Genomic DNA, 21,681 nt, shown 5'->3' on the forward strand with positions numbered 1-21,681 from the left:
TCTTATTCCATCTCCCTCCGGTCTTTGATGCCACCTCTTTGGAAACTTCTCCTTCCTAGACTTCTGCACTAGCCTTCTCTATGCCTGTGTCTTCAGCTATAAGTAAAAAATTAAGAGTCCAAATGAAATAGCTTTAACCAGTGATTTTCAACCATTTTCATCTCATAGCATACATAAAGTAATTAGTAAAATTCTGTGGCACACCAGAAAAATATATTTTTTGCCAATCTGAGGAGAAAATTGGTATAATTTTGATTCATTCACACCAGACAGCTATTGTTGTGTTGGCGGTTGTATTATCTTTTTCTTTCAATTAGCAATAATCGCGCCTTGGATAAACCTCATTGGCTAACAGTATTGCCACTGCACAAAGCTTTGTAATTGTTTTATTTAACAGTCTAAGGGAAAAGGGGTCAGTGCTCCTGACTAAATAGTCAGGCATTGCCTGTTTTCAACATTCTTGTGGCACACCGGTTGAAAACCACTGGCTCACGCCATAAGGAAACATGGCTGAGCCATATCCCACATTCTAAGAGGTCCAGATAGGGGGCATCTCCAGGGCTGATTAATCTGATGGCTCAGCAGTGTCCTCAGGGACCCAAGTACCCTACATCTTTCTGCTCTTACCAACCCCAGCGTGATGGTTCATCCCCGAGGTGCTCTCTGCAGTTAAAAGACAGCAGTGGCAGCAGTTCTAAGTGCCCTATCCAAAAGTGACAACAGGCAGCTGAAGAAGAGTGTGTCTCTTCCTGTCTGTCTCTTTTAACCTGTGAGCCCCCAGCAGTCTTTCCTCATATTTCATGGACCTGAATTGCATCGGATGCCCCCTCCTAAAGCAGCCCCTGGCAAGAAAACTGTGATAACCACATTGGGTTGGATTAATGAGGATTCACTGCTGGAAGGGTGAAGTGCAGAACAAAATCCAGGTTCTGCCAGGAAAGAAGGAGGTAAGCAATCAACCCTCACTATGCACTAGTGTTTCCTCTGTTCTGTTGTTTGTTTTTTTGCTTGCTCCTGCTTTTTCTTTTTTTCTTTTTTCATTTCTCTTCAGGGAGAGAGAGAGAGAAAAAAAAACACCACATCCATGTGAGAGAGAGACACATCACCTGGTTGCCTCCTGCATGCGCCCCAACCAGGGGCAGGAAATCAAACCTGCAATCCTTCGGCGGTGCACAGGCCAATGCTCCAACCACTGAGCAACACCGGCCAGGGCTGCTCTTGCATTTTTCTTTCTACCCCTTAAGTGTTGTATTCTGTTGGGTTTTATTCCAGTCTTCTTCCAATACAGGGCCATCCCACACCATTCATTCTCCCGATGGCTTTAACTGCCACTTGGCTACGGCTGGCTCTCCACTTAGACCTCCCCCCTTAGCTCTGGGCCTGTGTATCTGTGGCCTACTGGTCTCCTACCTCCACCAGGCTTCTCCAACTCGGGTGCATACATGTTCCTTCTGAATTCCCTATGTCGCAGTAAATGGCCCTACCTTCACCCAACATCCCAAGATTGACATCTATCAGCTCTGACTCTTCCCTCTCCCTTACCCCCACTACATGTTCGGTCATCTTGAACTCCTATAGATTCTCCCCACTCAGTGTCTCTAGAACCTGTCCACTCCTCTCCATCCTTGCCCAGGGCCCTCTTTACTTCAGGCCTGGCTGGTAACTTGGCCTCTTGCTTCACTCAAGCCATGCCTGTTTCAATGATGCCAGAGGGATCATTCTAAAATGCAAATCTTGCCCAGCCAGTATTGCCCAGCCAGTGGTTGAGTGTCAACACATGAACCAGGAAGTCACAGTTCGATTCTGGTCAGGGCACATGCCCGGGCTGCGGGCTCAGTCCCCAGTGGGGGGGCGTGCAGGAGGCAGCCGATCAATGATTCTGTCTCATCATTGATGTTTTTATCCCTCCCTCTTTCTTCCTCTCTCTGAAATGAATAAAAATATATTAAAAAAATAAAAAAATATATATATATATTTAAAAATAATAATAAAGTGAAATTCTGATTCTGTCCCAGCTCTGGTCAGGATCCTTCTACAGCTTCCCATTCTGCAAGGCACATCCAGGTCTGGTCTTTGCTGACTTCTCCAATTCACTGCCTGTTCACCCTAAACTCAGCATGTCTTCCTCCACATCTGGCCTGGATACATGCTGCTTCTTCCATTCCATCAGTTCCTTCAGCACACACCTTTCTTTCTTTTTTTTTTTCCCCTCCCACATATACTCAAAAATAGTTTCTTTTCTTTTTTTTTTAAATATATTTTATTGATTTTTTACAGAGAAGAAGAGAGAGGGACAGAGAGAAACATCGATCAGCTGCCTCCTGCACACCCCCTACTGGGGATGTGCCTGCAACCAAGGTACATGCCCTTGACCTGAATCGAACCCGGGACCCTGCAGTCCACAGGCCGACGCTCTATCCACTGAGCCAAACTGGTTAGGGCCAAAAATACGTTCATTTTTGTTTTGTCATAAGGGATGAGACCATGCACATTGTTCTGTAACTTATTTTTGTCACCTACCATATGTTGTCCAACTTTCCAGGCCAATGAGAGTTTCACTTTATATTTCTTACAAATGGCTCCTTCCAAGTGGAATTACTGCGTCAAAGGTTATGTGCATTGTACATATCAAGAGAACGGCCAATTTATCCTCCAGAATGTATCCATTTATATGACGACCAACAATGCATAAACATAGTATATAAAAGCACCCACTTCTCAAAATCCTCATTAACACTAGATATTATAAATATTTTTTAAATAGCCTGTTTTGTTCTATTTCATAACCAAAATGTGAATTTAGCATAACTTCCTTCGCATAAAGAGCTTCAGCTCTTCACTTTCATGGTTTGACATTTTCCTGGGCTTCCTTTCGAAACTCCCTATTGTATAGGACCCCAGTTTCAAGATCAAGAGCTGCTTTAACTAACTCTCTTCCTCCCATTTCCTAAGGCACATCCTCATTTCCCTACCTCACACCTCTGCCTCCTTACAACTCCAACATTCTTGAGCTCCTGACATACTGCAGACCAGGTGTGCAGGAAAGGCTAGAAATGAAGGTGCAGCCAAAATAATGTTTTGTGTGTTGTTTTTTTCAACCTGGAAATAAAGGCTTAGGCCGTGGTCGGCAAACTGCGGCTCTCGAGCCACATGCGGCTCTTTGGCCCCTTGAGTGTGGCTCTCCCACAAAATACCGTGGCCTGGGTGAGTCTATTTTGAAGAAGTGGTGTTAGAAGAAGTTTAAGTTTAAAAAATTTGGCTCTCAAAAGAAATTTCAATAGTTGTACTGTTGATATTTGGCTCTGTTGACTAATGAGTGTGCCGACCACTGGCTTAGGCCATTTCATCAACTTGTTTAGTTCACAAACGCTAATTTATATTAGAGGCAGACTACTCAATAATCAAGTCGCCGGTCATGACCTTGAGACCCTGGATCTGAAACCCATGAGTGAGATCAGGAACCTGGGCCTTTTGCTACACCTCAATGAAGTTGGATATCTGTAGGATGGTGACAAATAATTAGGTTTTAATTTTTTAACATTTATTTAAAGCAACCACTCATTTTGCTTTTAACTCTGCCTAAGAGCCTTCATCAGTGAGAGCAGCCAAGCTATTCTTCAGGTCCGACTGCATCCAGTGATAATCATAACTAGGGCTAATATGTATTGAGTGTTGTCTCTGAGTCTGGCACGGAGCTAGGTGCTCATCTCCTTGAACAGATGCGCACTGGTCAGCTCTCAGCAGAAATGGAAAACCCAGTTTGCTGGTGACCAGGAGCCTTTCTGTCCAGCTCTCCTAATGTCCGTAAGCCTCCGTCTCCAAACCCTGTCTCCAGAGGAGGAGCCTCCAGCTCCTCAGAGTTGGCTTCCTAAGGGAAACTTACCCTGCAACTTCTCCAACTCAGATAAATTCACGCGTCCTAACCTGTTTGCCCATAAACTGGGATTTGAAGGATGTTTTACCACTTCTGGGAAACGAGAAGGAGGAGCAAGGCACTGGTATTAATCCTAAGAAAAGGCTGAAATTAAACCCTCGTGTTTCCCAAGTGTTCATAAACTGCTTACGGCTTCTTCTTCTCCAGGAAGCAAGCAGCCGTTCCCGACTCACCACCAGGAGGGAGGCCTGGCAAGGTGACTCTCATCTCCCAAGTCTTCCTCTTCACCTGGCAGACTCAGAGAGGGGCCTGGCACAGCCCCAGGACCGCCGGCCCCGAAGGCGCGGCCCCGGCGGGGGAGGGGAGCCGCCAGGACAGCCTTGGAGCGCCCGGCCCACCCTCAAACTTCAAAGGAAGCGGTCGGACCCTCCCTGAAAGGGCGAAGCCGCCGGCCTCCCCCGGGCCCTCGGGGTCTTCGGACGGCCGGGCCGGAGCGGGAGGAGGCGGCCCGGGAGGCCCGCGGGCGGAGCGGGGAGGGAAGCTGAGCGGAGGCCGGGGGAGGGCGGGGCGTGGGGCGAGCCGGAGCCGCTCCGTCTAAAGAAGCCCCGAGGGTTCCTGGCAGCCGGCTCTGGAAGGCGGCCGACTTCTCATAAAAAGAGAGAGAGCAAAAGCAAAACAAAACAAAACCAAAAAAACCACGTCTGAGCCTGACTCTTGGCGGTGGTGCTTTCGCCAGAGCTTCTGCAGCGGTTCCGGGAGCCAGCCAGCCAGACGGGGACGGTCAGAGCCCAGCGGAGCCACGGGCGGCCCACCTGGGGCGAGGCTGGGAGTGTTCTGAGGACGGGGAGACGACACTTCAGTAATTGGTTCCGAGACAATTGGCCTCCATATGGAAAAGATAAAGAAGATCCTTATCTTACAGCGAGCCTGCAGATAAGCTCCAGGTGAACTAAAGGCCTGCAGGCAACAAGGGAAAGCGCGAGGGGACTTTTGGGAGAAGACAGCTTTAGGATGCTGGGAGAGGGGGAGGTTTCTTTAACAAGGTATATTTCCCGTGCACAACAGAAGGAAAGGATGGCTCACGCTACAAAAATAGAAAAATGGGCAGCCCTGGCTCCCTACCTAGCTCAGTGGGTTAGAGCACTATCCCCATACACCATCCCGGGTCAGGGCACATGCAAGAATCAACCAATGAATGCTTAAATAAGTGGAACCAACCAATCTCTCTGTGTCTCCCGAAAAAAATCAATAAATAAGAAAAAGAGAAAAGAAAAACAAATGGGCAAAGGATATGAACAGGCAATTCCAAAGGTTACTAATGAAAGAACAATCAACTTGAATTGTGCTCATAAGTGGAAATTAGTCCCACCGTCGTGGCTCAGTGGTTGAGCATCGACCTGTGAACCTGGAGGTCACAGTTCCATTCTGGTCAGGGCACATGCCAGCGGTATGCAGGAGGCAGCCGATCAATGATTCTCTCTCATCATTGATGTTTCTATTTCTCTCTTCCTCTCTGAAATCAATAAAAATATATTTTAAAAAATAATAAAATAGCCGAAACCGGTTTGGCTCAGTGGATAGAGCATCAGCCTTCAGACTGAAAGGTCCCAGGTTCGATTCCGGTCAAGGGCATGTACCTTGGTTGCGGGCACATCCCCAGTGGGGGGTGTGCAAGAGGCAGCTGATCGATGTTTCTCTCTCATCGATGTTTCTAACTCTCTATCCCTCTCTGTAAAAAATCAATAAAATATATTTTAAAAAATAATAAAATAGAAACCACATGAGATGCCACTTTACACTTATTAAGATAGCTATTAAAAAAAAAAAAAAAAAGCCCTGGCCAGTGTGGCTCCCGAGCACAGAAGGGTTTCGGGTTCAATTCCCGACCAAGGGCACATACCTGGGTTGCAGGTTCCAGCCCCAGTGGGGGCGTGTGTGGGAGGCAACCAATTGGTGTATCTCTCTCACATCGATGTTTCTCTCTCCTTCTCCCCTCTTCCCTCCCTTCCTTCCACTATCTCTGAAAAATCAATGGAAAAAATGTCCTCTGGTGAGAATTAAAACAACCAAACAAAACACAAAGAACATTAAGTAGCAAGCATTGTCAAGGATGTGGAGAAACTGGAACCCTTGTGCATTGCGGGTGGGAATGTAAAATGGTGCAGCACTGTGGAAAATGGTATGGCAATTGCTCAAAAAATTAAACATGAAATTACCATATAATTCAGTAATTTTACTTCTGGGTATAGACCCAGAAGAACTGAAAGCAGAGACTCAGATATTTGTACACCCATGTCCATAGCAACAGATGAATGGATAAACACAAAATGTGGTACATACATACAAGGGAATATTATACAGCCTTAAAAAGGAATGAAATTTTGACACATGCTACAACATGGAGTAACCCTAAAGACATTATGGTAGGTGAAATAAGCCAGACACAAAAGGACAAACACTGTATGATCCCACTTGTATGAGATACCTAGACTAGTCAAAAATCATAGAGGCAGAAAGTAGAATGGTGATTTGGGTTGGGTTATTTAATGAGTACAGCGTTTCAGTTTGAAACGATGACAACATTCTGGACTTGAACGGTAGTGATAGTTACAGAATAATCTGAATGTACTTTATGCCATAAATTATACATTTAAAATTATTAAAATGGCAAATTTCATGTTAGGTATATTTAATTTAAAAAATAAAAATTAAAGAACATTGCCTCGAATCCAGCCCCTCCAACTAGCAGAGCCGCTGACCTATCTAGACAGCGCAGCTGACCCCACACACCTGGGCCTCCGCTCCCCGCGCAAACCTTCGCCCGCCCTCCCCCCCCCCTCCATCCTTCCCCCTGCCCTGCACCAGAGGCGCATCCCTGCAGCCCTGGCTAGTCTCACCGCGCAGGCGCAGAGCTGAGGTTGGGTGGGCAGGAGGAGGCGTGGCCTCACTATGCGCCTGTGCCGCATTCCAGCTGCAAGTGTTGTGGGGTTAATGATGCCCAGGTTGGGCATCCCGGCCCGCTGGCCACGTGGAGACCTGCACTGCACACGCGCAAACCGAGCACCCGCGTCAAAAGACGAAGAGAGCGCGCGCTCCCCACGTCCTGCGTGTCCGGCTGCCAGGCTTCCGTCTGTGCCGCGACTCCCTCCGGGCCGGGCTGGCGCGCCCGCGTCTGAAGAGCGATGCCCCGGGAGATCATCACCCTGCAGCTGGGCCAGTGCGGCAACCAGAGTGAGCGAGCGCGCGCCGGGCCCCTCCAGTCTAGGGTTCTGCCTCTTTGGGTCCCACTCGAGTGCTTGGCATCCTTCTGTTGTCCTTTCCCTCCCATGACGCCCCCCCACCCCCGCCCTACTGCGCATGATGAACCAGCCCCAGCCCCAGAGCTACGCTTCCAGCCCTGGGCTGTGCAGGCTCCCAGACCGGGGTTTTGGATCTAGCCTCTGAGTGTGACAGCCTATGTGCCCAACCCTGGGCTGCTGAGGCCTATGACTCTAGCAGACCCAGCATCTCTCCCCATCCCCCAGTTGGGTTCGAGTTCTGGAAACAACTGTGCGCAGAGCATGGGATCAGCCCCGAGGGCATCGTGGAGGAATTCGCCACTGAGGGCACTGACCGCAAGGACGTCTTTTTCTACCAGGTGCTCCAGCGAGGTGGCCAGGGGGCTTGAAGGCAAGGGTAACAGCCTGGTCCTGGGAAATCCTGCTGGGCACAGGGGCCAGGACTGCTGGCTTGAGGAGGGAGGGCAGGCAGGAGCCAGAGTTGGGAGGACGGGGGACTGGGCAGGCCTTTGCTGAGTGGGCCCCCTCCTGGACTCCCTTTGTCAGGCAGACGATGAGCACTACATCCCCAGGGCTGTGCTGCTGGACCTGGAGCCCCGGGTGATCCACTCCATCCTCAACTCCCCCTATGCCAAGCTCTACAACCCAGAGAACATCTACCTGTCAGAGCATGGAGGAGGAGCTGGCAACAACTGGGCCAGTGGATTCTCCCAGGTATGCAGATGGTCATCCCAGGAACCTTTGATGTTCCCTCCCTTAGGCAAGGCCGGCTCAAGCAGCCTGGGGATCTAATTAGACTAAATTAACAATAAAAAGGAGACAAAGGGATGCCCTGACCAGAGGGATAGCCTGGGAGAGGTTTATGCAAACTGTGCAAATTATTTGCAAAGTAGCTTTTCTGAGTTGAGGGCCACAGCTGAGGCTGTGCTTGCGGGTGGCAGCAGTGTCCCTGGGTAGCATTTTTGGTGCTGAAAAGTGATGCTCTCCAGAATCCTCATCCTGACCCTCCCTCCCATGTCTCAATGCAGGGTGAGAAAATCCATGAAGATATTTTTGACATCATAGATCGAGAAGCAGATGGAAGTGACAGCCTAGAGGTGAGGTTTTGCCCCACTGAAGGAAAAAAACAAAAAGGTTGAAAAGTGCTGGGGAAATGTCCGTCCTGCACAGGTGGTGGGATGGGGGCAATGAGAGTCAAAACTCATTTATTGAGCATCTGATGTGAGATATTGAGGTAAACAAAGTCCTTGTCCTCAAGGAGATCCTAATCTGGATGCACCGGCTTCTGAGGTATGAGTCGTCTTTCCCAAGGAGCCTCAGCCTGAATGGACACAGAGGAAGGCTTGAGACAGGAGTGTGTTGGGACTGGGGAATGAGAGCAGCCTGAAGTCTCTTCCAGATCCCTGGAGACTGCCTTTCTCTCCTTCATATGCAGGGCTTTGTGCTGTGTCACTCCATCGCTGGGGGGACGGGTTCTGGCCTGGGCTCCTACCTCCTGGAGCGGCTGAATGACAGGTAAAGCCTGTGTTTGGGAAGAGGGCATTAGCTCTGGCTCCCTGGGTCATGTCTTTCTTTTATTTAATCACTTTTTTCCTCGTGGACTGGAAGACTTGCAACTAGTCTTTGAGTCCTGGGTAGGAACAGAGCCTGGCCACCCAGGGAACATCTCGCAAACAGTAACTCCTGGGAGGGGTGTTTACCTAGGGAGAGGAGGGCAACTACAGAATTTGATGCTTTGGGCTTATCCTTTTTTTTTTTCTTTCTTTTCTTAATCCTCACTCGAGGATATGCTTATTGATTTTTTTATATGTTTTTATTGATTTCAGAGAGAGGAAGAGATAGAAACATCAATGATGAGAATCATTGATTGGCTGCCTCCTGGAGGCTCCCTACTGGGGATAGAACCAGAAACCCGGGCATGTGCCCTGACAGGGAATCAAACTGTGACCTTCTGGTTCATGAGTTGATGCTTAATCACTGAGCCACACTGGCTGGGCGAGGCTTATCTTTTGTGGCTCCTGGGCTCTTAAGACTCAGTTCTGCCCTCACCCTTTTGTGTAAGAATTTGGAGGCACTTGGAAAGGAATGGCCCGTTATCCCCAGAACAGACAGAGCTGGGCAGTGATGGTGCTACCTTCCCCTTTCCTTCTTCCTCACTCTCAGGTACCCCAAGAAGCTGGTGCAGACATACTCAGTGTTTCCCAACCAGGACGAGATGAGCGACGTGGTGGTCCAGCCCTACAACTCACTGCTCACACTCAAGAGGCTGACCCAGAACGCGGACTGTGTGGTGAGCATAGAGGAGGAAACGGGGGTTGGGTTCATCTCCCAAACCAGGAGACACATACACCTGCCCTTCCTGAGCCCCAGCTCAGAGAACAGATGACCAGCAAATCCATACCTCATAGCCCAAATTATGAAATAAGGACCAGATCCCAAGTTGCTTACAATCCCTCACGTGTCCCCCTTATTTAATGCCTACTCATGCTTTAAATTTTCAGCACAAAGGTCACTTTGTTAGCATAAACCTTCCTGACCACTCAGTCAAGGTCAAATGCCTTTGTGCATATTTCAGGCAGTAACTATACTTTTACTGTTGTTTTATATTTAATGTCAGTGTCCCTCCACTAGACTGTAGACTGGGCGAGGGGGAAGACCATGCCTGTTTACTCCCTTGGTATCTCCAGAGCCAGGCTCAGTGCATGGCACATGGGGGTAATCAAATATTTGTTGACTGCACTGGGTGGTAGAAAAGTGTCTCAGGATGCCCCAGAAACAGTACATTCTTTTAAAAATAACACACTTACTTCCTGGTTTTGGACTTTAGAGGGGGGATAAACTAATAACTTATTTCTCTGCCCCCTTTCTCCTCAAAAAGGTGCTGTGACCCTCTTCTGTTCCCCCAGGTGGTGCTGGACAACACTGCCCTGAACCGGATCGCCACAGACCGCCTGCACATCCAGAACCCATCCTTCTCCCAGATCAACCAGCTGGTGAGCCGCTACTTCTGAATTCCTTTGGACTGGAACCCCTTCCTACTGGAACACTTGTCTGGGGAAGGGAGAACCCCCCAACCAGTCCAAGACCCATGACATGGCATCCCTGTCCCCAGGTGTCCACCATCATGTCAGCCAGCACCACCACCCTGCGCTACCCTGGCTACATGAACAACGACCTCATCGGCCTCATCGCCTCACTCATTCCCACACCACGGCTCCACTTCCTCATGACGGGTTACACCCCCCTCACCACGGACCAGTCGGTAAGAACAGCCCTCAGTGTCTCAGGCCCAGCTGGCCCTGGGCCCAGAAACCTCTCACCTAGCCTTCCTCTTTTCCCTGCTGCCCCACGAGGCGCTGTGCTCGGGGACTGGCACAGACTCTCAGACTTCCTTGCTGACTTGCTCTCCTCTGTCCCTTGCCTTTGGCTCCCTGCAGGGTCTGGCTGTATGGGATCGACTTATGCTCCTGCTCAGGGGCATGAGTTTGCTGAGCTGAGGTTGGCTCAGATTCCCGATCCCACAGCAGAGGCTCAGTAGAGGCCTGAATCTAAAGACACTCGCCAAAGAGGCCATACTGCCCCGAGTCTGGTGGGGGACATGTGTTGCCTACTCTTCTCTGTCCGTGCATCTGTGGGCTGTGCCCTGAGTGCTGGCCTGGTCCCTGTGGCCCACTGTCCCCTCAGGTGGCCAGTGTGAGGAAGACCACGGTCCTGGATGTGATGAGGCGGCTGCTGCAGCCCAAGAACGTGATGGTGTCCACGGGCCGGGACCGGCAGACCAACCACTGCTACATCGCCATCCTCAACATCATCCAGGGGGAGGTGGATCCCACTCAGGTAGGTGAGGCCCCTTCGTTCCACCCTGGAACCGGCAGGGGTAGAGGAGAGGCGACCACCACCACCCCTGTGCCCACCCCAGGTCCACAAGAGCCTGCAGAGGATCCGGGAACGGAAGCTGGCCAGCTTTATCCCCTGGGGCCCCGCCAGCATCCAGGTGGCCCTGTCCAGGAAGTCTCCCTACCTGCCCTCTGCCCACCGCGTCAGTGGGCTCATGATGGCCAACCACACCAGCATCTCCTCGGTGAGGCTCGTCTCCTGGTCTTTGGCCGCTGTTCCACCAGCCCCTTCATCATTCTCCCCATCTATTCCAACCTCCCTACCCTGCACTGGCTCCCGTCACGGAGGTTTCTCTCTTTCAGCTGTTTGAAAGTTCCTGCCAGCAGTACGACAAGCTGCGGAAGCGGGAGGCCTTCCTGGAGCAGTTCCGGAAGGAGGACATCTTCAAGGAGAACTTTGATGAACTGGACAGATCCAGGGAGGTTGTGCAGGAACTCATCGATGAGTACCATGCAGCCACGCGGCCAGACTACATCTCCTGGGGCACCCAGGAGCAGTGACTTCCTCCCTCCCCGCCCCCCTGGATAGTAAGCACCATTCCCATCATGCCGGTCTCTCTGTCCCACATTCCCTTCACCCACAATCCCTTCACCAGCAACCCTTTTAAGGTTCCTCTCCAGCCCAGAAGCTAGTCCTACTCCCTCTCCCATGCCCTAACCTTTGATGTGCTTGTTTACACCTAATAAAATATTAAGGCTTGGTTGTGAACATAATCAGGTTTTGGTCTGTGACCATAGGGATGAGGAAGGGCCCTCCATGTCCCCTCGCAGTGCCCAGGTACTGGGTTAGGGTGACCTTTACCTGCTCTACCTTCTTCCACTTAGTCCAGGTCTTAGTGTGTCTGTTTCCCTTAACATCCTTTGCCTAGAACTAGGCTGTTCCACTGGAGTTAGTCCTACTCTCAAGACTGTACAGAGGACTGATTACTGAGGTCTGCTATCTCCTCCATGCCTAAGCTCCTACCCCAGGGTGGATGAATGTTGCCCCAGCCTCCTTTACTCAGGGATGAGGCTGTAAGGACTACTGAAGGAGGGCCAGCATTCTGAGTAGGACAGGAAATCTGGGACTCACAGTGCCCTAGGGTATCAGATCCTCAGGAAATCAACCCCATTCAATCTGATCTGATAAAGCAGCAACAGACCTCAGGAGTAGGGCTGAGCCCATCCTGACAAGCTCTTTATCTGTGCCAGAGAAGATCCTGGGTCTGATCCTGCCCCAGGTTTCTCTCCATTCCAGGGCAAAGCAACAGGCACACCAAAGATGGATCTAACCAGGCCTTTCAAGCTCGACACCAGGGTAGGAGACTGGGCAGTGCTAGTCCTGATGACTCACTGCCCTCTGGCCTCCGGGACACCAGGAGGCCACCTTTGTGCACTCATTGGAGAGGAGAGAGTAATTGCCAGCTTCCACAACTGCCCTCTTATCTACCCCACGCATCGGCCAGTGGCAGCATACTGGCCAGGAAGAGGTTAAATCCAGACAGTAACAGAGGGTGGAGCCCTGTGGTATCCAGACTTCCCTCAGTGCTGGTAAAAGCCCAGAGTGTGGGCGTCCCCAGGGGTGGAGCTCTGAGCTATGGGGCTCCAACTCGTCCCACTGACAAACTCCCACAGGAAGGGTTTGTGTAAATAAGGATTTTTTTTTTTTTTTTTTTGCTTCTCTTTTACAAATAAATTAAGAAACAAACTAGAAAATTGTCTGCACCCATTGCAGCCCTTGGGTGTGGGGTATGCCCTGTCCCTGCAGGGCTAAAAGGGTCCATGGTTCCCTCAAATCTCAGAGCAGTCCAGATCCAGGCTGGAGATGGAAGGGAGGTCGTGACCTCTTGGCAGGCTCATTTCTGCAGCTGCCCCAAACAGCCAGAGTGTCCCTGGGGCTCGTCCAGGCCCGGGCGCTGGCTGGGAGAGGAGATGTCTGGCAGGTCTTGGCATGAAGGAGAAGGACTGCTGCAGGGCCTCTCAGGGGAGGGGTTAGCCAAGTAGGCATTCACCAGCTGCATGATCTCTTCCACCTAAGAAAGGGCAGAGGGCAGAACACAACAGTGGCGACTGGGTTCTCCTGTCTCATCCTCCACCCAGGCTCCTAACCAAGGCCTTACATGAGCTGCCCCTACAAGCTTTCCTTCCTCACCCTCACTCTCTCACTCACTACGTGCCAGTCACACTTCCTTCTTTGTGCTCCTCTAATACGCTAGGCTCATTCTCATCTCAGGGCCTTTTTGCACTTGCTGTTCCCTCTAACTGGAATGCTGTTCCCGTAGAACTTCCTATGGCTAGTTTAGATGCCACCTTCTTTGAGTATACTTTCCTGACCATCCTACATACTGCCACGGCCCCCTCCAGTCACAGGACCCTTTCCTTTGTAGCCTTTATCACTCTGTTAAATAGTCCACACCCCTCTTTCCCGCTCACCTGGGGACTCTGCAGGAGGAGCTGGCTCTCTCCCACCCTCAGTGCCAGGGTGTGGGGGCCCATTAGCTGGCAGGCGGCCACATGACCATAGCTGACACTGTGGATAGGCTCTGTCTCACCGGGGCGGGAGAGGGACATGGCCTTGGCGCCCAGGCCCAGGCATAGCTTCTGTGGAGCACCCCCACCAGGCTCCTGGGGACAGACAGGCAGAGTCAGGGTGCAGAGAGAGGACCCTGCAGCGTTATTTTTGGTGGGAAGAGATGGCTGAGAGCAGGACGATTCCCAGTCCCCCTATGAACCACAGGGAATATGTGGAGGAGGGGCTAGAGCTCCCAAGATGTGGGGGCCCCAGGGCCAGTGACTCCTGGGGTCTGAGATGGACAGCTGTGCTGGGTGTAGGGAGTGCAGTGACCCACAGTGGGGGCGCCTCTGGCTCTGGGGCAAAGGTGTGGGGCTTGGGCCACCAGAGTCCCCTTCTCCCTTCTCCCCCTCACCGTGCTCAGCTCCAGAACTTCATACCGAGCAGCGCCGAACCCTGGACACTGCGCCGCCAGAGCCAGGTAGGCAGCCATGGCCTCAGCTCGGCCCATGCCCCGGAGCCGCTTCCAGCCGCCCAGCACGGCAGCCGCCATGCCGGCGCCACCTCCTCCCTCTCGGACCGCGCTTCCCGCCGGGCGGCCGGCCCCAATGCGCCGGGCCCGCTCCGCTCGCCTCTTGGCCAGGCCCGAGCTCCAGATCGCCCCGGCCAGCAGGGCGGCGGAGGGGGGAGGCCTGGGGATCGGGCGCGGAGGGTCTTCCCGCGGCGGGGTCGGGGGCGGCAGCAAGCGGTCCAGGCGCGGCAGGGGCGCCCTCGGGGAGAAGTCCCGGTGCAGGCTCTGCAGGCGCAGCGCCGCCAGGGCGCGCAGCGTGTCGTCGGGCGGGGGAGGCTGGCCACGCAGCAGCAGGGCGTGAGCCTACGGGGAGGCACTGGCATCAGCGAGGCAGCGGCGGCGGGGCCATCGTGCCAACACCTTGGGGCGAGGGATCTGAGGTCTGGGTTCGAGGAAAGCCTCCCACAGGGTTGCCACAACGCCGACAGGTGATGGCCCAACCAGGGAGTTCAGGCTCGGGGGTCAATGGGGGGCGTAAATGCTAAAGTCCTCACCTGCTCAAAGAGGAAGGGCAGCTCGTGACCGTCCGGGGACAGCCCCTCGGGGCGCAGAGGCCCGTGAAGGCGCAGACACAGCTTCCAACCGGCGTCGGGCGAGTCTTCCGGCGCGGCTTCCTCCACCGCCAAACTGCGATGGAGACCCCGGCGCTGAGCGAGGCAGTGGCAGCTCCCATCCCCCAAGGGTTGGGGCGGGACGGGGCCAAGCTTGGGGAGGGGGGTGGGGAGGGCCAGAGCGGAGAGGACCTCGGAGGTGAGGTTTGAAACTCCACTGCAAACCGCTGGAGGACAGGGTCCATCTTAGAACCAGCAAACTTTACTACGCAGGCCAAGTGGCAAGCGCTCATGGCTTGCTTAAGGACCGACCTAAGTTTGGAGGAAGATGGGCTAACGGAGAGGTGGGCTGGGGCTGGACATTTACTTCTCAAACCTGGTGAGCACGTCGGCCATGAGAGTCCCCCCAGCCAGGGCTCGCTCCTGGGCCCCTCGCTGCTCGTACAGCGCGAAAGCGTTGCGACTTCGGGCCAAGCCCAGCCGCCCCACCAGCTCTCGAGCAACCTGGAGGGTGTAGAGTCAGACCGCTCAGGGGTCTTGTCAGCACTGCTGGAGGGGCTGATCCCTCTGGAGGGGGGGCTGATCCCTCTGGAGGGGGTCTTTCGAGTCTCAGTCCTGCCATACACACACACCCCGATCCAAATGATGACTCTCAGACTCAGGGCAAACCTGGGGCCCGCGCACCGGGAGAGCTGCGCGTAGGAAGCTGGGAGGAAGGGTTGAAGTTTCAGGGGGCCTCTCTCCGGCCTTACCTCCGCCGCCGTGGTGTGGGAGTCTATGGCCACCGGGCAGGCGCCAGCCCCCGGACAGTGCACAGTGCACAGCAGCTCTTGCCTGCGGCTCAGCGCGGAAATCTCTGCCAGGGAGGGCACCAGCTCCCGCCCGCGCGTCCGGCCCAGCGCTCTGCGGATGAAGCGCGCATACTCCGCCAGCTCCGAGCCTGGGAGCGCCTGCTCGGTCCTGGGTTGGTGAGAACCCTCAGGTCAGTGCTCAGAGGGCTTTCCTTCTCCCCTCCCTCTCACATTCTTACTTCACACGCGCCCCCCCCCCCAATCATCTCGTTGATTCCCTCCCCTCGAATTCTAAGTTCCATGAAGCAGCGACAGGCTCCCCGGCATCTAGCCCTGGCGCTCGGTGTGGAGCTGAAGGGCTTCCCGGCGGCTCTCTCCTAACTGCCCCTCCCACTTCCCAAAGTCTCCCAGGTCCCTCTTCCGGTTGAAACCCAGCCGCTTTCCGCTTTCCAGCCTAAAAGCCCGGGCGCTGGACTGCATCAGCCCCCAAGGAAAAGCTCCCTTTTGACTATCCCTCCGCCCAAAGGAGGCGCCTTTTTGCAATTCCTCCGCCTGCAAGTGAGAGGTGATCTTGTAATTCCCAGAAAGGCACTGTACCTATTAGCAGCGGCCCTGACCTTGGGCAAATCCCTTCCCTCCTTCGGGTTTAAGTTCTCCATCTGCCAAACCCTTTCGAAAGGCCTGCCATTCTCTCCCAGCTCTATAGCGCCCTGCCTTGGCCCTGCCCCACCCCAGCCCTCTCACCTCTCCAGATGTCCCAGGAGGTGCCCCCGAACAGCTCCCCCGGGCCGGAAGGTACAACTCATGCAGGTGAGGAGCTGCCAGTACCGTAGGGCCGCGGGGTCTTGGGTAGCAGGGAGCCCGGGGGGCCCCGCGGGGCCCGAGGTCTGCTTAGCCAACTGCAGAAAGAGTTCGTCGCGGAGCGCGGGCAGGTCCCGGCAGGTCTGCAGTACACCCTGCATCAGGGGCCCGGGGCGCCGCGCCCCCTCCAGGGCCTGCAGCGCCAGGAACAGCCGTACCGCCTCCTCACGCAAGGGTGCGTAGCCAGGACCTGCAGGAGGGCGGGGGGCGGAGGGACGGTTTGGAGAGGGGACACAGAGCTGAGCCCTGGGAGGAAAGCATGAACCAGGGGAGGTCAGAGGGGGTGCAAAGGAACAGAGGGTGGCAAGGAAGGGAGAGTACGAACGACAGGAAGAGTGAAGGGAAAGCAATGGTCCCCACAGAGCCAAACTCTCAACCCCTGCCCCCCAGGAATCTTCCCTCCTGCTCAAGCTGCACTTCCAGTTAATAAGGTAGAGGCATAGACTAAAGGACACAGGTTCTGTAATTGGGCACAGACAGCCATCACCATGGGCCAGAAAACAGGCTGGACTGGGAGTCAGAAAACCAGGGTTCTCCTCCCAACTACCCTTACTCCCCCAGCTTGACGACCTGGGCCAGTCACTACTCCCATTTGGGGAGAAACAGCTGGATGAGGGGAGCACATTCTCCCACAGAGGTGGCTTTCCCACCACTTGGAAAGATAGCAGGGCATGGTCTTAAGGGCATGATAAAAGAATAGAAAACAGGGTAAAAACTCATGAAAGAACACCAGTCGTCATAAGAAAAGGTCAGGGGACTCTTCCCCCTTCCCACGTGGGAGTCTGTGCTTGTTTCTCAATAAATTTCCACCTTTGCTATTAAAAAAAGTAAAAAAGGTCGAAGGGGGCCCTTTTCGTGTGTGATGGCTTCCCACCCTGCCACCCTGGGTCTCCGTCTGCTCAGCTTCTGGTTTCAGCTTCCTTCTTTAAAAAGTGGGGGGCTGGGTAGGTCCCCTGAGGACTCCTAGGTCTCAGGTGAGGCATTCAGATCCCCCATCCAAGGGACTGGGCCACTGGCACCACTCACCTGGGGCGCTGACTCCATAGGGCAGGGGCAGAAGTGGGGCATACAAGGCCCCACTGGTGTGCCTCAGAATAGGATTCCGTCGGTAAATGAGGGCCACGGCCTCTGGATCCCCGCAACTCTCCTAGAGGCCGAGGAAAGGGTCACAGTGATGGAGAAGGGGGCTCCCCACGAATCCGGAAAGCTGCTGGGCCCACCACCCTCCTCTTTCTCCATGGAGTTCCCTCTCTCCTACCTGAATGTCCCTGAGCAGCAGCTGGGTGGGGGTCTCCAGCGGCGCCTTGGAGGCGATTACTTCCCGCAGCGCCACCCCCCAGCGCTCAGCTTCGGCCTGACGCGGGGAGCAGAGCCGGACGCTGTGCTTCCGGCCAGACACGGTCACTAACCACAGACCTGAGGGAAGGAGAGGCCGTGGAGAGCCCTCAGGGCCAGCTGGGGCTACTACCCAGGGAGGGAGGCGAATTCTCACAAGGTCTCACCGGTCTCCTTGGGCCTGCGCTCCGGGCCGGTCACTGAGCACAGGCTGGTGAGCACGAGGCTCCCGAGGCGCCGCGCCCCCTTCCCGCTGCTGCTGAACTGGTCCAGGGAGTCCCGGGTGAGCACGAACCAGGCCCGGCGCGGGGGCAACCAGGGCCGAGCGCCTCGTCCGCGGGGCTCGCGGTACAACCAACCTGGGGGGAGGGGACCAGCAGGCGAAGACGTTATCCCCAGGAGCCTGGGGACTGAGGGGCACCCAGAACGCATGAGGTGGGTCCTCACCTTTCACCACCACATCCGCGTCGTCCTCCAGCGGCCCCTTCTCCGGGATGAGGCTCCGCGTCTCCTCCCAGCTCTGCAGCCTGGGCCAGAGGGGAGGAAGGGTTGGGCGAGGCTGCCGGTCCTGCACCCCGCCTCCAGGGGGCTCCTCAATAGGGGTTCCCCCCCGACAGCAAGGGGTGCCTGCTCGCGAGCCGGGCACCCCTCCCCCAGGCTGTGGGAACTGCTGGGCCGGTCTGACTTCTCACCAAAAATAGCCCGGACCCCCCCCTTCCTCCCGTCGCCCCCAGCCGGACCGCCCCCTCGGGACCCCAGCCAAACCACAGCGTCCGGCGTAAGGACTCTCCCTTATTGCACAATCGCGAGAGGGAAGGAGGCGAGGATGGGGGTCCTGGGGGTCCTGGGGACCCTGGCTGCGGGCTGGGGTCTCCCGACCATGGGATGCCGAGGAGGTGCTCACCTGTCTGAGATCGGCCCGCTCCTCACAGGCTGAGTCAGCGTCACGTCCAAGGGGCCCTGGGGAAATAGGCTCAGGGTCAGAGCCGTCCCCTCGGGATGCTCACGGCTTCTGCCCCCGGACAGTGCTGCTCAGGGGACTGAAGAACCAAGGAGTGGGGTCCTGACTGCGATGGAGCTAGCTAAGCCCGCTGGGCCCGCCCCTCCACCAGTTTCTACAGCACAGCTGGAGCTAAAAAGCCTTGTCTCGGCTGCACTTCAAAGATGCAATCAGGGGTTTGGTAGGGTAGAAAGAGCACTGGACAGGGAGTCAGGAGACCTGGGTTCTAATACCAAGTCGAGCACTAACTGCCCAGGGATGGAAGAGAGGAACCTCGATGTCCCCTTCAGTCCTTGGGCCTTAGCTTCCCGACCTTTGAAAAGGGAGAGGTGGACGAAGTCTCTTTCTGCTCTGGCAGGTTCCAAGTCACCCCCTCCCCCTCGTTTTCCCTTGCTGGCTGGTGGGGCAGGCGGGACGTGGGCGCCGAGGTGAATGAAGGGGAGAGGGTCCCTTCAGTCTAGGGCTTAGGGCTTTCTCCAAGAGCTTCTTATGCCCTTCCACAGACGCCACTGAGACTCAGTGTAACCAGAGACCCTGTCCCTTTGCTGGGCTCAGGAAGGGCTGGCCAGGCTGAGGGATGGTACACACTCTCAGGGGGAGATGCCATAGGAGATTTTGCGCCTCGGCCCCCCACCCCCACCCCCATGCCTTAGAACTTCAACTGTAGACTGGGGTCTGAGAGGCCACAGACCCATCCAGGAGCCAGGTCAGGCAGGAACGGTTCCATCGTCCCATTGCGAGAAGACTGCTAAAGCCAAGAGGGGAAGGTGGGGGAGGGGGGGCCAGGGACACCTGTCCCCAAGCTCCCGGGAGGGGGGTGGAGGTGGAGCGTGAGGGAAGCAATGGCCTGATTCACAGAGCCGCCCCTGCCCAGCCTAGAAGCTTGGGGACGCCTGGGTCCTGTGTTCCTAAGGCAAAAAGACCCACCCATTTTCTGGAGGGTCTGAAAGGGGCTCTTGGCCCCCCCACCACAGAGGGCAGGTGCTGACCACTCTTAGACCAATTCCCCTAATCGCAGTCCCCTGTCTCCCTCCCCCCCCCCTCTATATTTATCCGACCTCCGCCTCCGCCAGGTGCTGGCGCCGGCCCTGGCGGCGGCGCAGCCCGCCCCACTCGGGCACGGGCACGGAGCCACCGGGCCTGCTGGGGACCCCTGAGCGGGGGATGGGAGCCTGACCCAGGCCATAGCACTGGGAAGCCTGGTTGCCAGTCTGCGGGGGGGGGGGGGGGGGATCAGAGAGGGGACGTCAGGGGAAGGCGATCTCCCACACCAAGGGTGCCTCAGTTTCCCCACGAGGAGATTCGACAAAACCTGGGAGCCGGGTGTTCCTCAGATCCATCCCCTCCGGATCCCCAAGGAGGCTCACCGGGGCGGGCCGAGAGTTCTGTCCTGAGGTTAATGACGAAGGGTCCTCCAAGGGTTGTGGCCCCCAGCTCCCGCTCCGTGGGGTCCCCGCCACGGACCCTAATCTGAAGGGGCGCTCTCCCCTTGCCCAGGTCCCTGAGGTGGGAGCTCCTAGGGAGCATCTAGGCCCAGCGCTTACGACCTCGGAGCGGAGAGGACCCAGGCGTCCGAGTCGCCCAGCCGGCCTCGCCACATTCCTCGGCGCTGGCGGAGGCGGAAGGAGATGGGATGGGACGCGGGCCCGGCGGGGACGGGAGAGGCAGGGCCAGGTCGGGCCACGCGTGACGCCTCCCCGCCTCAGGGCCCCAGCAGGTGGACAGCACCCAGCGCGAGGCCCACAGGCACATCCGAGCAGGGCTGCTCCCGGGGACTCCTGACCCCGAGGCAACAACCTCTCCCCCGTCCGCAGCCGGCCTGGAGCGCGGGGTTCGGCTGGAGTCTGGAGCAGGACCGGCGTGACGGCCGGTGGGAGGGAGAGGGATTGAGCCGAGGCTTCAAACCCCCAGGACTTACCCTCCCGCCGCCCGCTGGACTTGGGGTCCGTAGTTCAAAGGTCTCCTCGTCCTCGTCCTCGTCTCCGTCCCCGCTAAGCTCGCCGTCCCCGTAGTCCCGGTGCAGAAGAGTAAAGCCTCGACGGCAGCAGAGGAGCCACCACAATCCCCCGGGGAGAGGCATCCGGGCGAGCAGCCGGGGGATGGGAGAGCCGGCAGCCGGCGGCCGAGCGGCAGGGGGTCGCAAGGCTGGCGGTGCTCCGACCCGAACCGGGGGAAAGATGAGGCGGGCGGAGGGGAAGGGAGCAGGGAACGGGGCGGAGGCAGTGTCTGGCGCTGGGGTACAAGGGGTTGTTAGCTAGAGCCCGCGGGGGGCTCCGTGTCTGGGCCCCCGAAGGGGGAGGGGGAAAAGCGTCCAGAACCCAGGGGGAAAGATGGAGCAATGTCCGGAGCTGGGAAGTAGTGTCCGTTGTAGTGTCCAGCCCTGTGGGGGGCAGTGTCCGGTGCAGAGTCCCAGGTGGGCAGCTGTCCAAGCTCCAGAGAGGGTCGTGTCCGGTGGAGCGTCCGGTGGCCGGGGCCCGGGCCGCGCGCGTTGCGCTCCCTGCAGCCCGGGGACTGGCGCGCTAGGGGCGCGAGCACAGCGCCGGGACCCGCCTCCCAAGTCCCCTCCCCTCCGGCTCCCCACCCCACCCCACCCCTTCTTTCTCTCCTCCCTTCTTTACAGGGCAGGGTCCAATGTTCGTCACCGCCTCCTCTGCCCAATCCCTGGGCCTGGCGCCGGGCGCGGCCGCCAATCAAACCACTGGAACGGCGGCGGGTTGCATCACGTGCCTCTGGCTTGTTGACAGTGGGGCGGGGCCAGGGACCGGGGAGGCAGGGGGCCGCGCGGAGGGAGTCCAGCCCCCGTCTCTGAGGTCGGCCCGAGTGCTGGTGACGTCACGGGAGCCCGCCTTCGAGCTCTCGTTTTAACTCTTGGCTCACCAACCTACACCGTAGAAACCCTCCGGAGAAGCAGCTTTGGAGAACCAAGGGCACAGGGCATTGGCCCGGCTGCTGCCCTCCGCCCCCTGTCTGGTCTCGGGGTCCCTGAGAAAGGAAAGAGCCTCAGCGACCTGCCGCAGGCACAGCCCTAGCGGG

General features: G+C 56.1%; 2 protein-coding genes and 1 non-coding gene across 6 annotated transcripts; 1 reads left to right on the plus strand and 2 right to left on the minus strand.

Moving 5' to 3' along the window:
• Positions 1–236: 236 nt before the first annotated feature.
• On the minus strand, positions 237–375 carry LOC129147512 (U4 spliceosomal RNA). The gene has a single exon (XR_008554879.1). It is a non-coding gene; the product is annotated as a U4 spliceosomal RNA (small nuclear RNA).
• Positions 376–7,056: 6,681 nt separating this feature from the next.
• LOC103293083 (tubulin gamma-2 chain) lies at positions 7,057–11,575 on the plus strand. Its single transcript, XM_008149341.3, has 11 exons — positions 7,057–7,105; positions 7,399–7,511; positions 7,699–7,866; positions 8,181–8,249; positions 8,588–8,667; positions 9,316–9,442; positions 10,059–10,145; positions 10,265–10,414; positions 10,837–10,989; positions 11,072–11,233; positions 11,352–11,575. The coding sequence occupies exons 1-11, from the start codon at positions 7,057–7,059 to the stop codon at positions 11,547–11,549; spliced, it is 1,356 nt and encodes a 451-aa protein (XP_008147563.1). The 3' UTR covers positions 11,550–11,575.
• An 807-nt stretch (positions 11,576–12,382) lies between these two features.
• On the minus strand, positions 12,383–21,162 carry PLEKHH3 (pleckstrin homology, MyTH4 and FERM domain containing H3). Of its 4 annotated transcripts, none has more exons than XM_028157234.2 (13): positions 20,567–21,162; positions 18,553–18,608; positions 18,096–18,175; positions 17,816–18,007; positions 17,572–17,729; positions 17,340–17,460; positions 16,197–16,503; positions 15,414–15,621; positions 15,038–15,165; positions 14,605–14,737; positions 13,955–14,413; positions 13,461–13,652; positions 12,383–13,060 (listed from the first exon to the last, which is right to left on the minus strand). In XM_028157234.2, the coding sequence occupies exons 1-13, from the start codon at positions 20,726–20,728 to the stop codon at positions 12,884–12,886; spliced, it is 2,373 nt and encodes a 790-aa protein (XP_028013035.2). In that variant the 5' UTR covers positions 20,729–21,162; the 3' UTR covers positions 12,383–12,883. The 4 variants fall into 4 exon arrangements, with proteins under 4 accessions (XP_028013035.2, XP_008147561.2, XP_054565602.1 ...); XM_008149339.3 differs by having other exon boundaries at positions 15,029–15,165; XM_054709627.1 differs by lacking the exon at positions 13,461–13,652 and having other exon boundaries at positions 15,029–15,165.
• Between the last annotated feature and the right edge of the window lie 519 nt (positions 21,163–21,681).

Source organism: Eptesicus fuscus, chromosome 20, assembly GCF_027574615.1.
Source record: "Eptesicus fuscus isolate TK198812 chromosome 20, DD_ASM_mEF_20220401, whole genome shotgun sequence".
Lineage (NCBI taxonomy): Eukaryota > Metazoa > Chordata > Mammalia > Chiroptera > Vespertilionidae > Eptesicus > Eptesicus fuscus.

Coding starts and splice junctions, on each gene's coding strand:
- LOC103293083 (XM_008149341.3), top strand. CDS start 7,057: ATGCCCCGGGAGATCATCACCCTGCAGCTGGGCCAGTGCGGCAACCAG. Junction 7,867..8,180: donor GGGCCAGTGGATTCTCCCAG/GTATGCAGATGG, acceptor GTCTCAATGCAG/GGTGAGAAAATCCATGAAGA. Junction 10,146..10,264: donor TCTCCCAGATCAACCAGCTG/GTGAGCCGCTAC, acceptor CCCTGTCCCCAG/GTGTCCACCATCATGTCAGC.
- PLEKHH3 (XM_008149339.3), bottom strand. CDS start 20,728: ATGCCTCTCCCCGGGGGATTGTGGTGGCTCCTCTGCTGCCGTCGAGGC. Junction 18,609..20,566: donor GTCCAGCGGGCGGCGGGAGG/GTAAGTCCTGGG, acceptor CTATTTCCCCAG/GGCCCCTTGGACGTGACGCT. Junction 16,504..17,339: donor CTATGGAGTCAGCGCCCCAG/GTGAGTGGTGCC, acceptor GCCCTCCTGCAG/GTCCTGGCTACGCACCCTTG.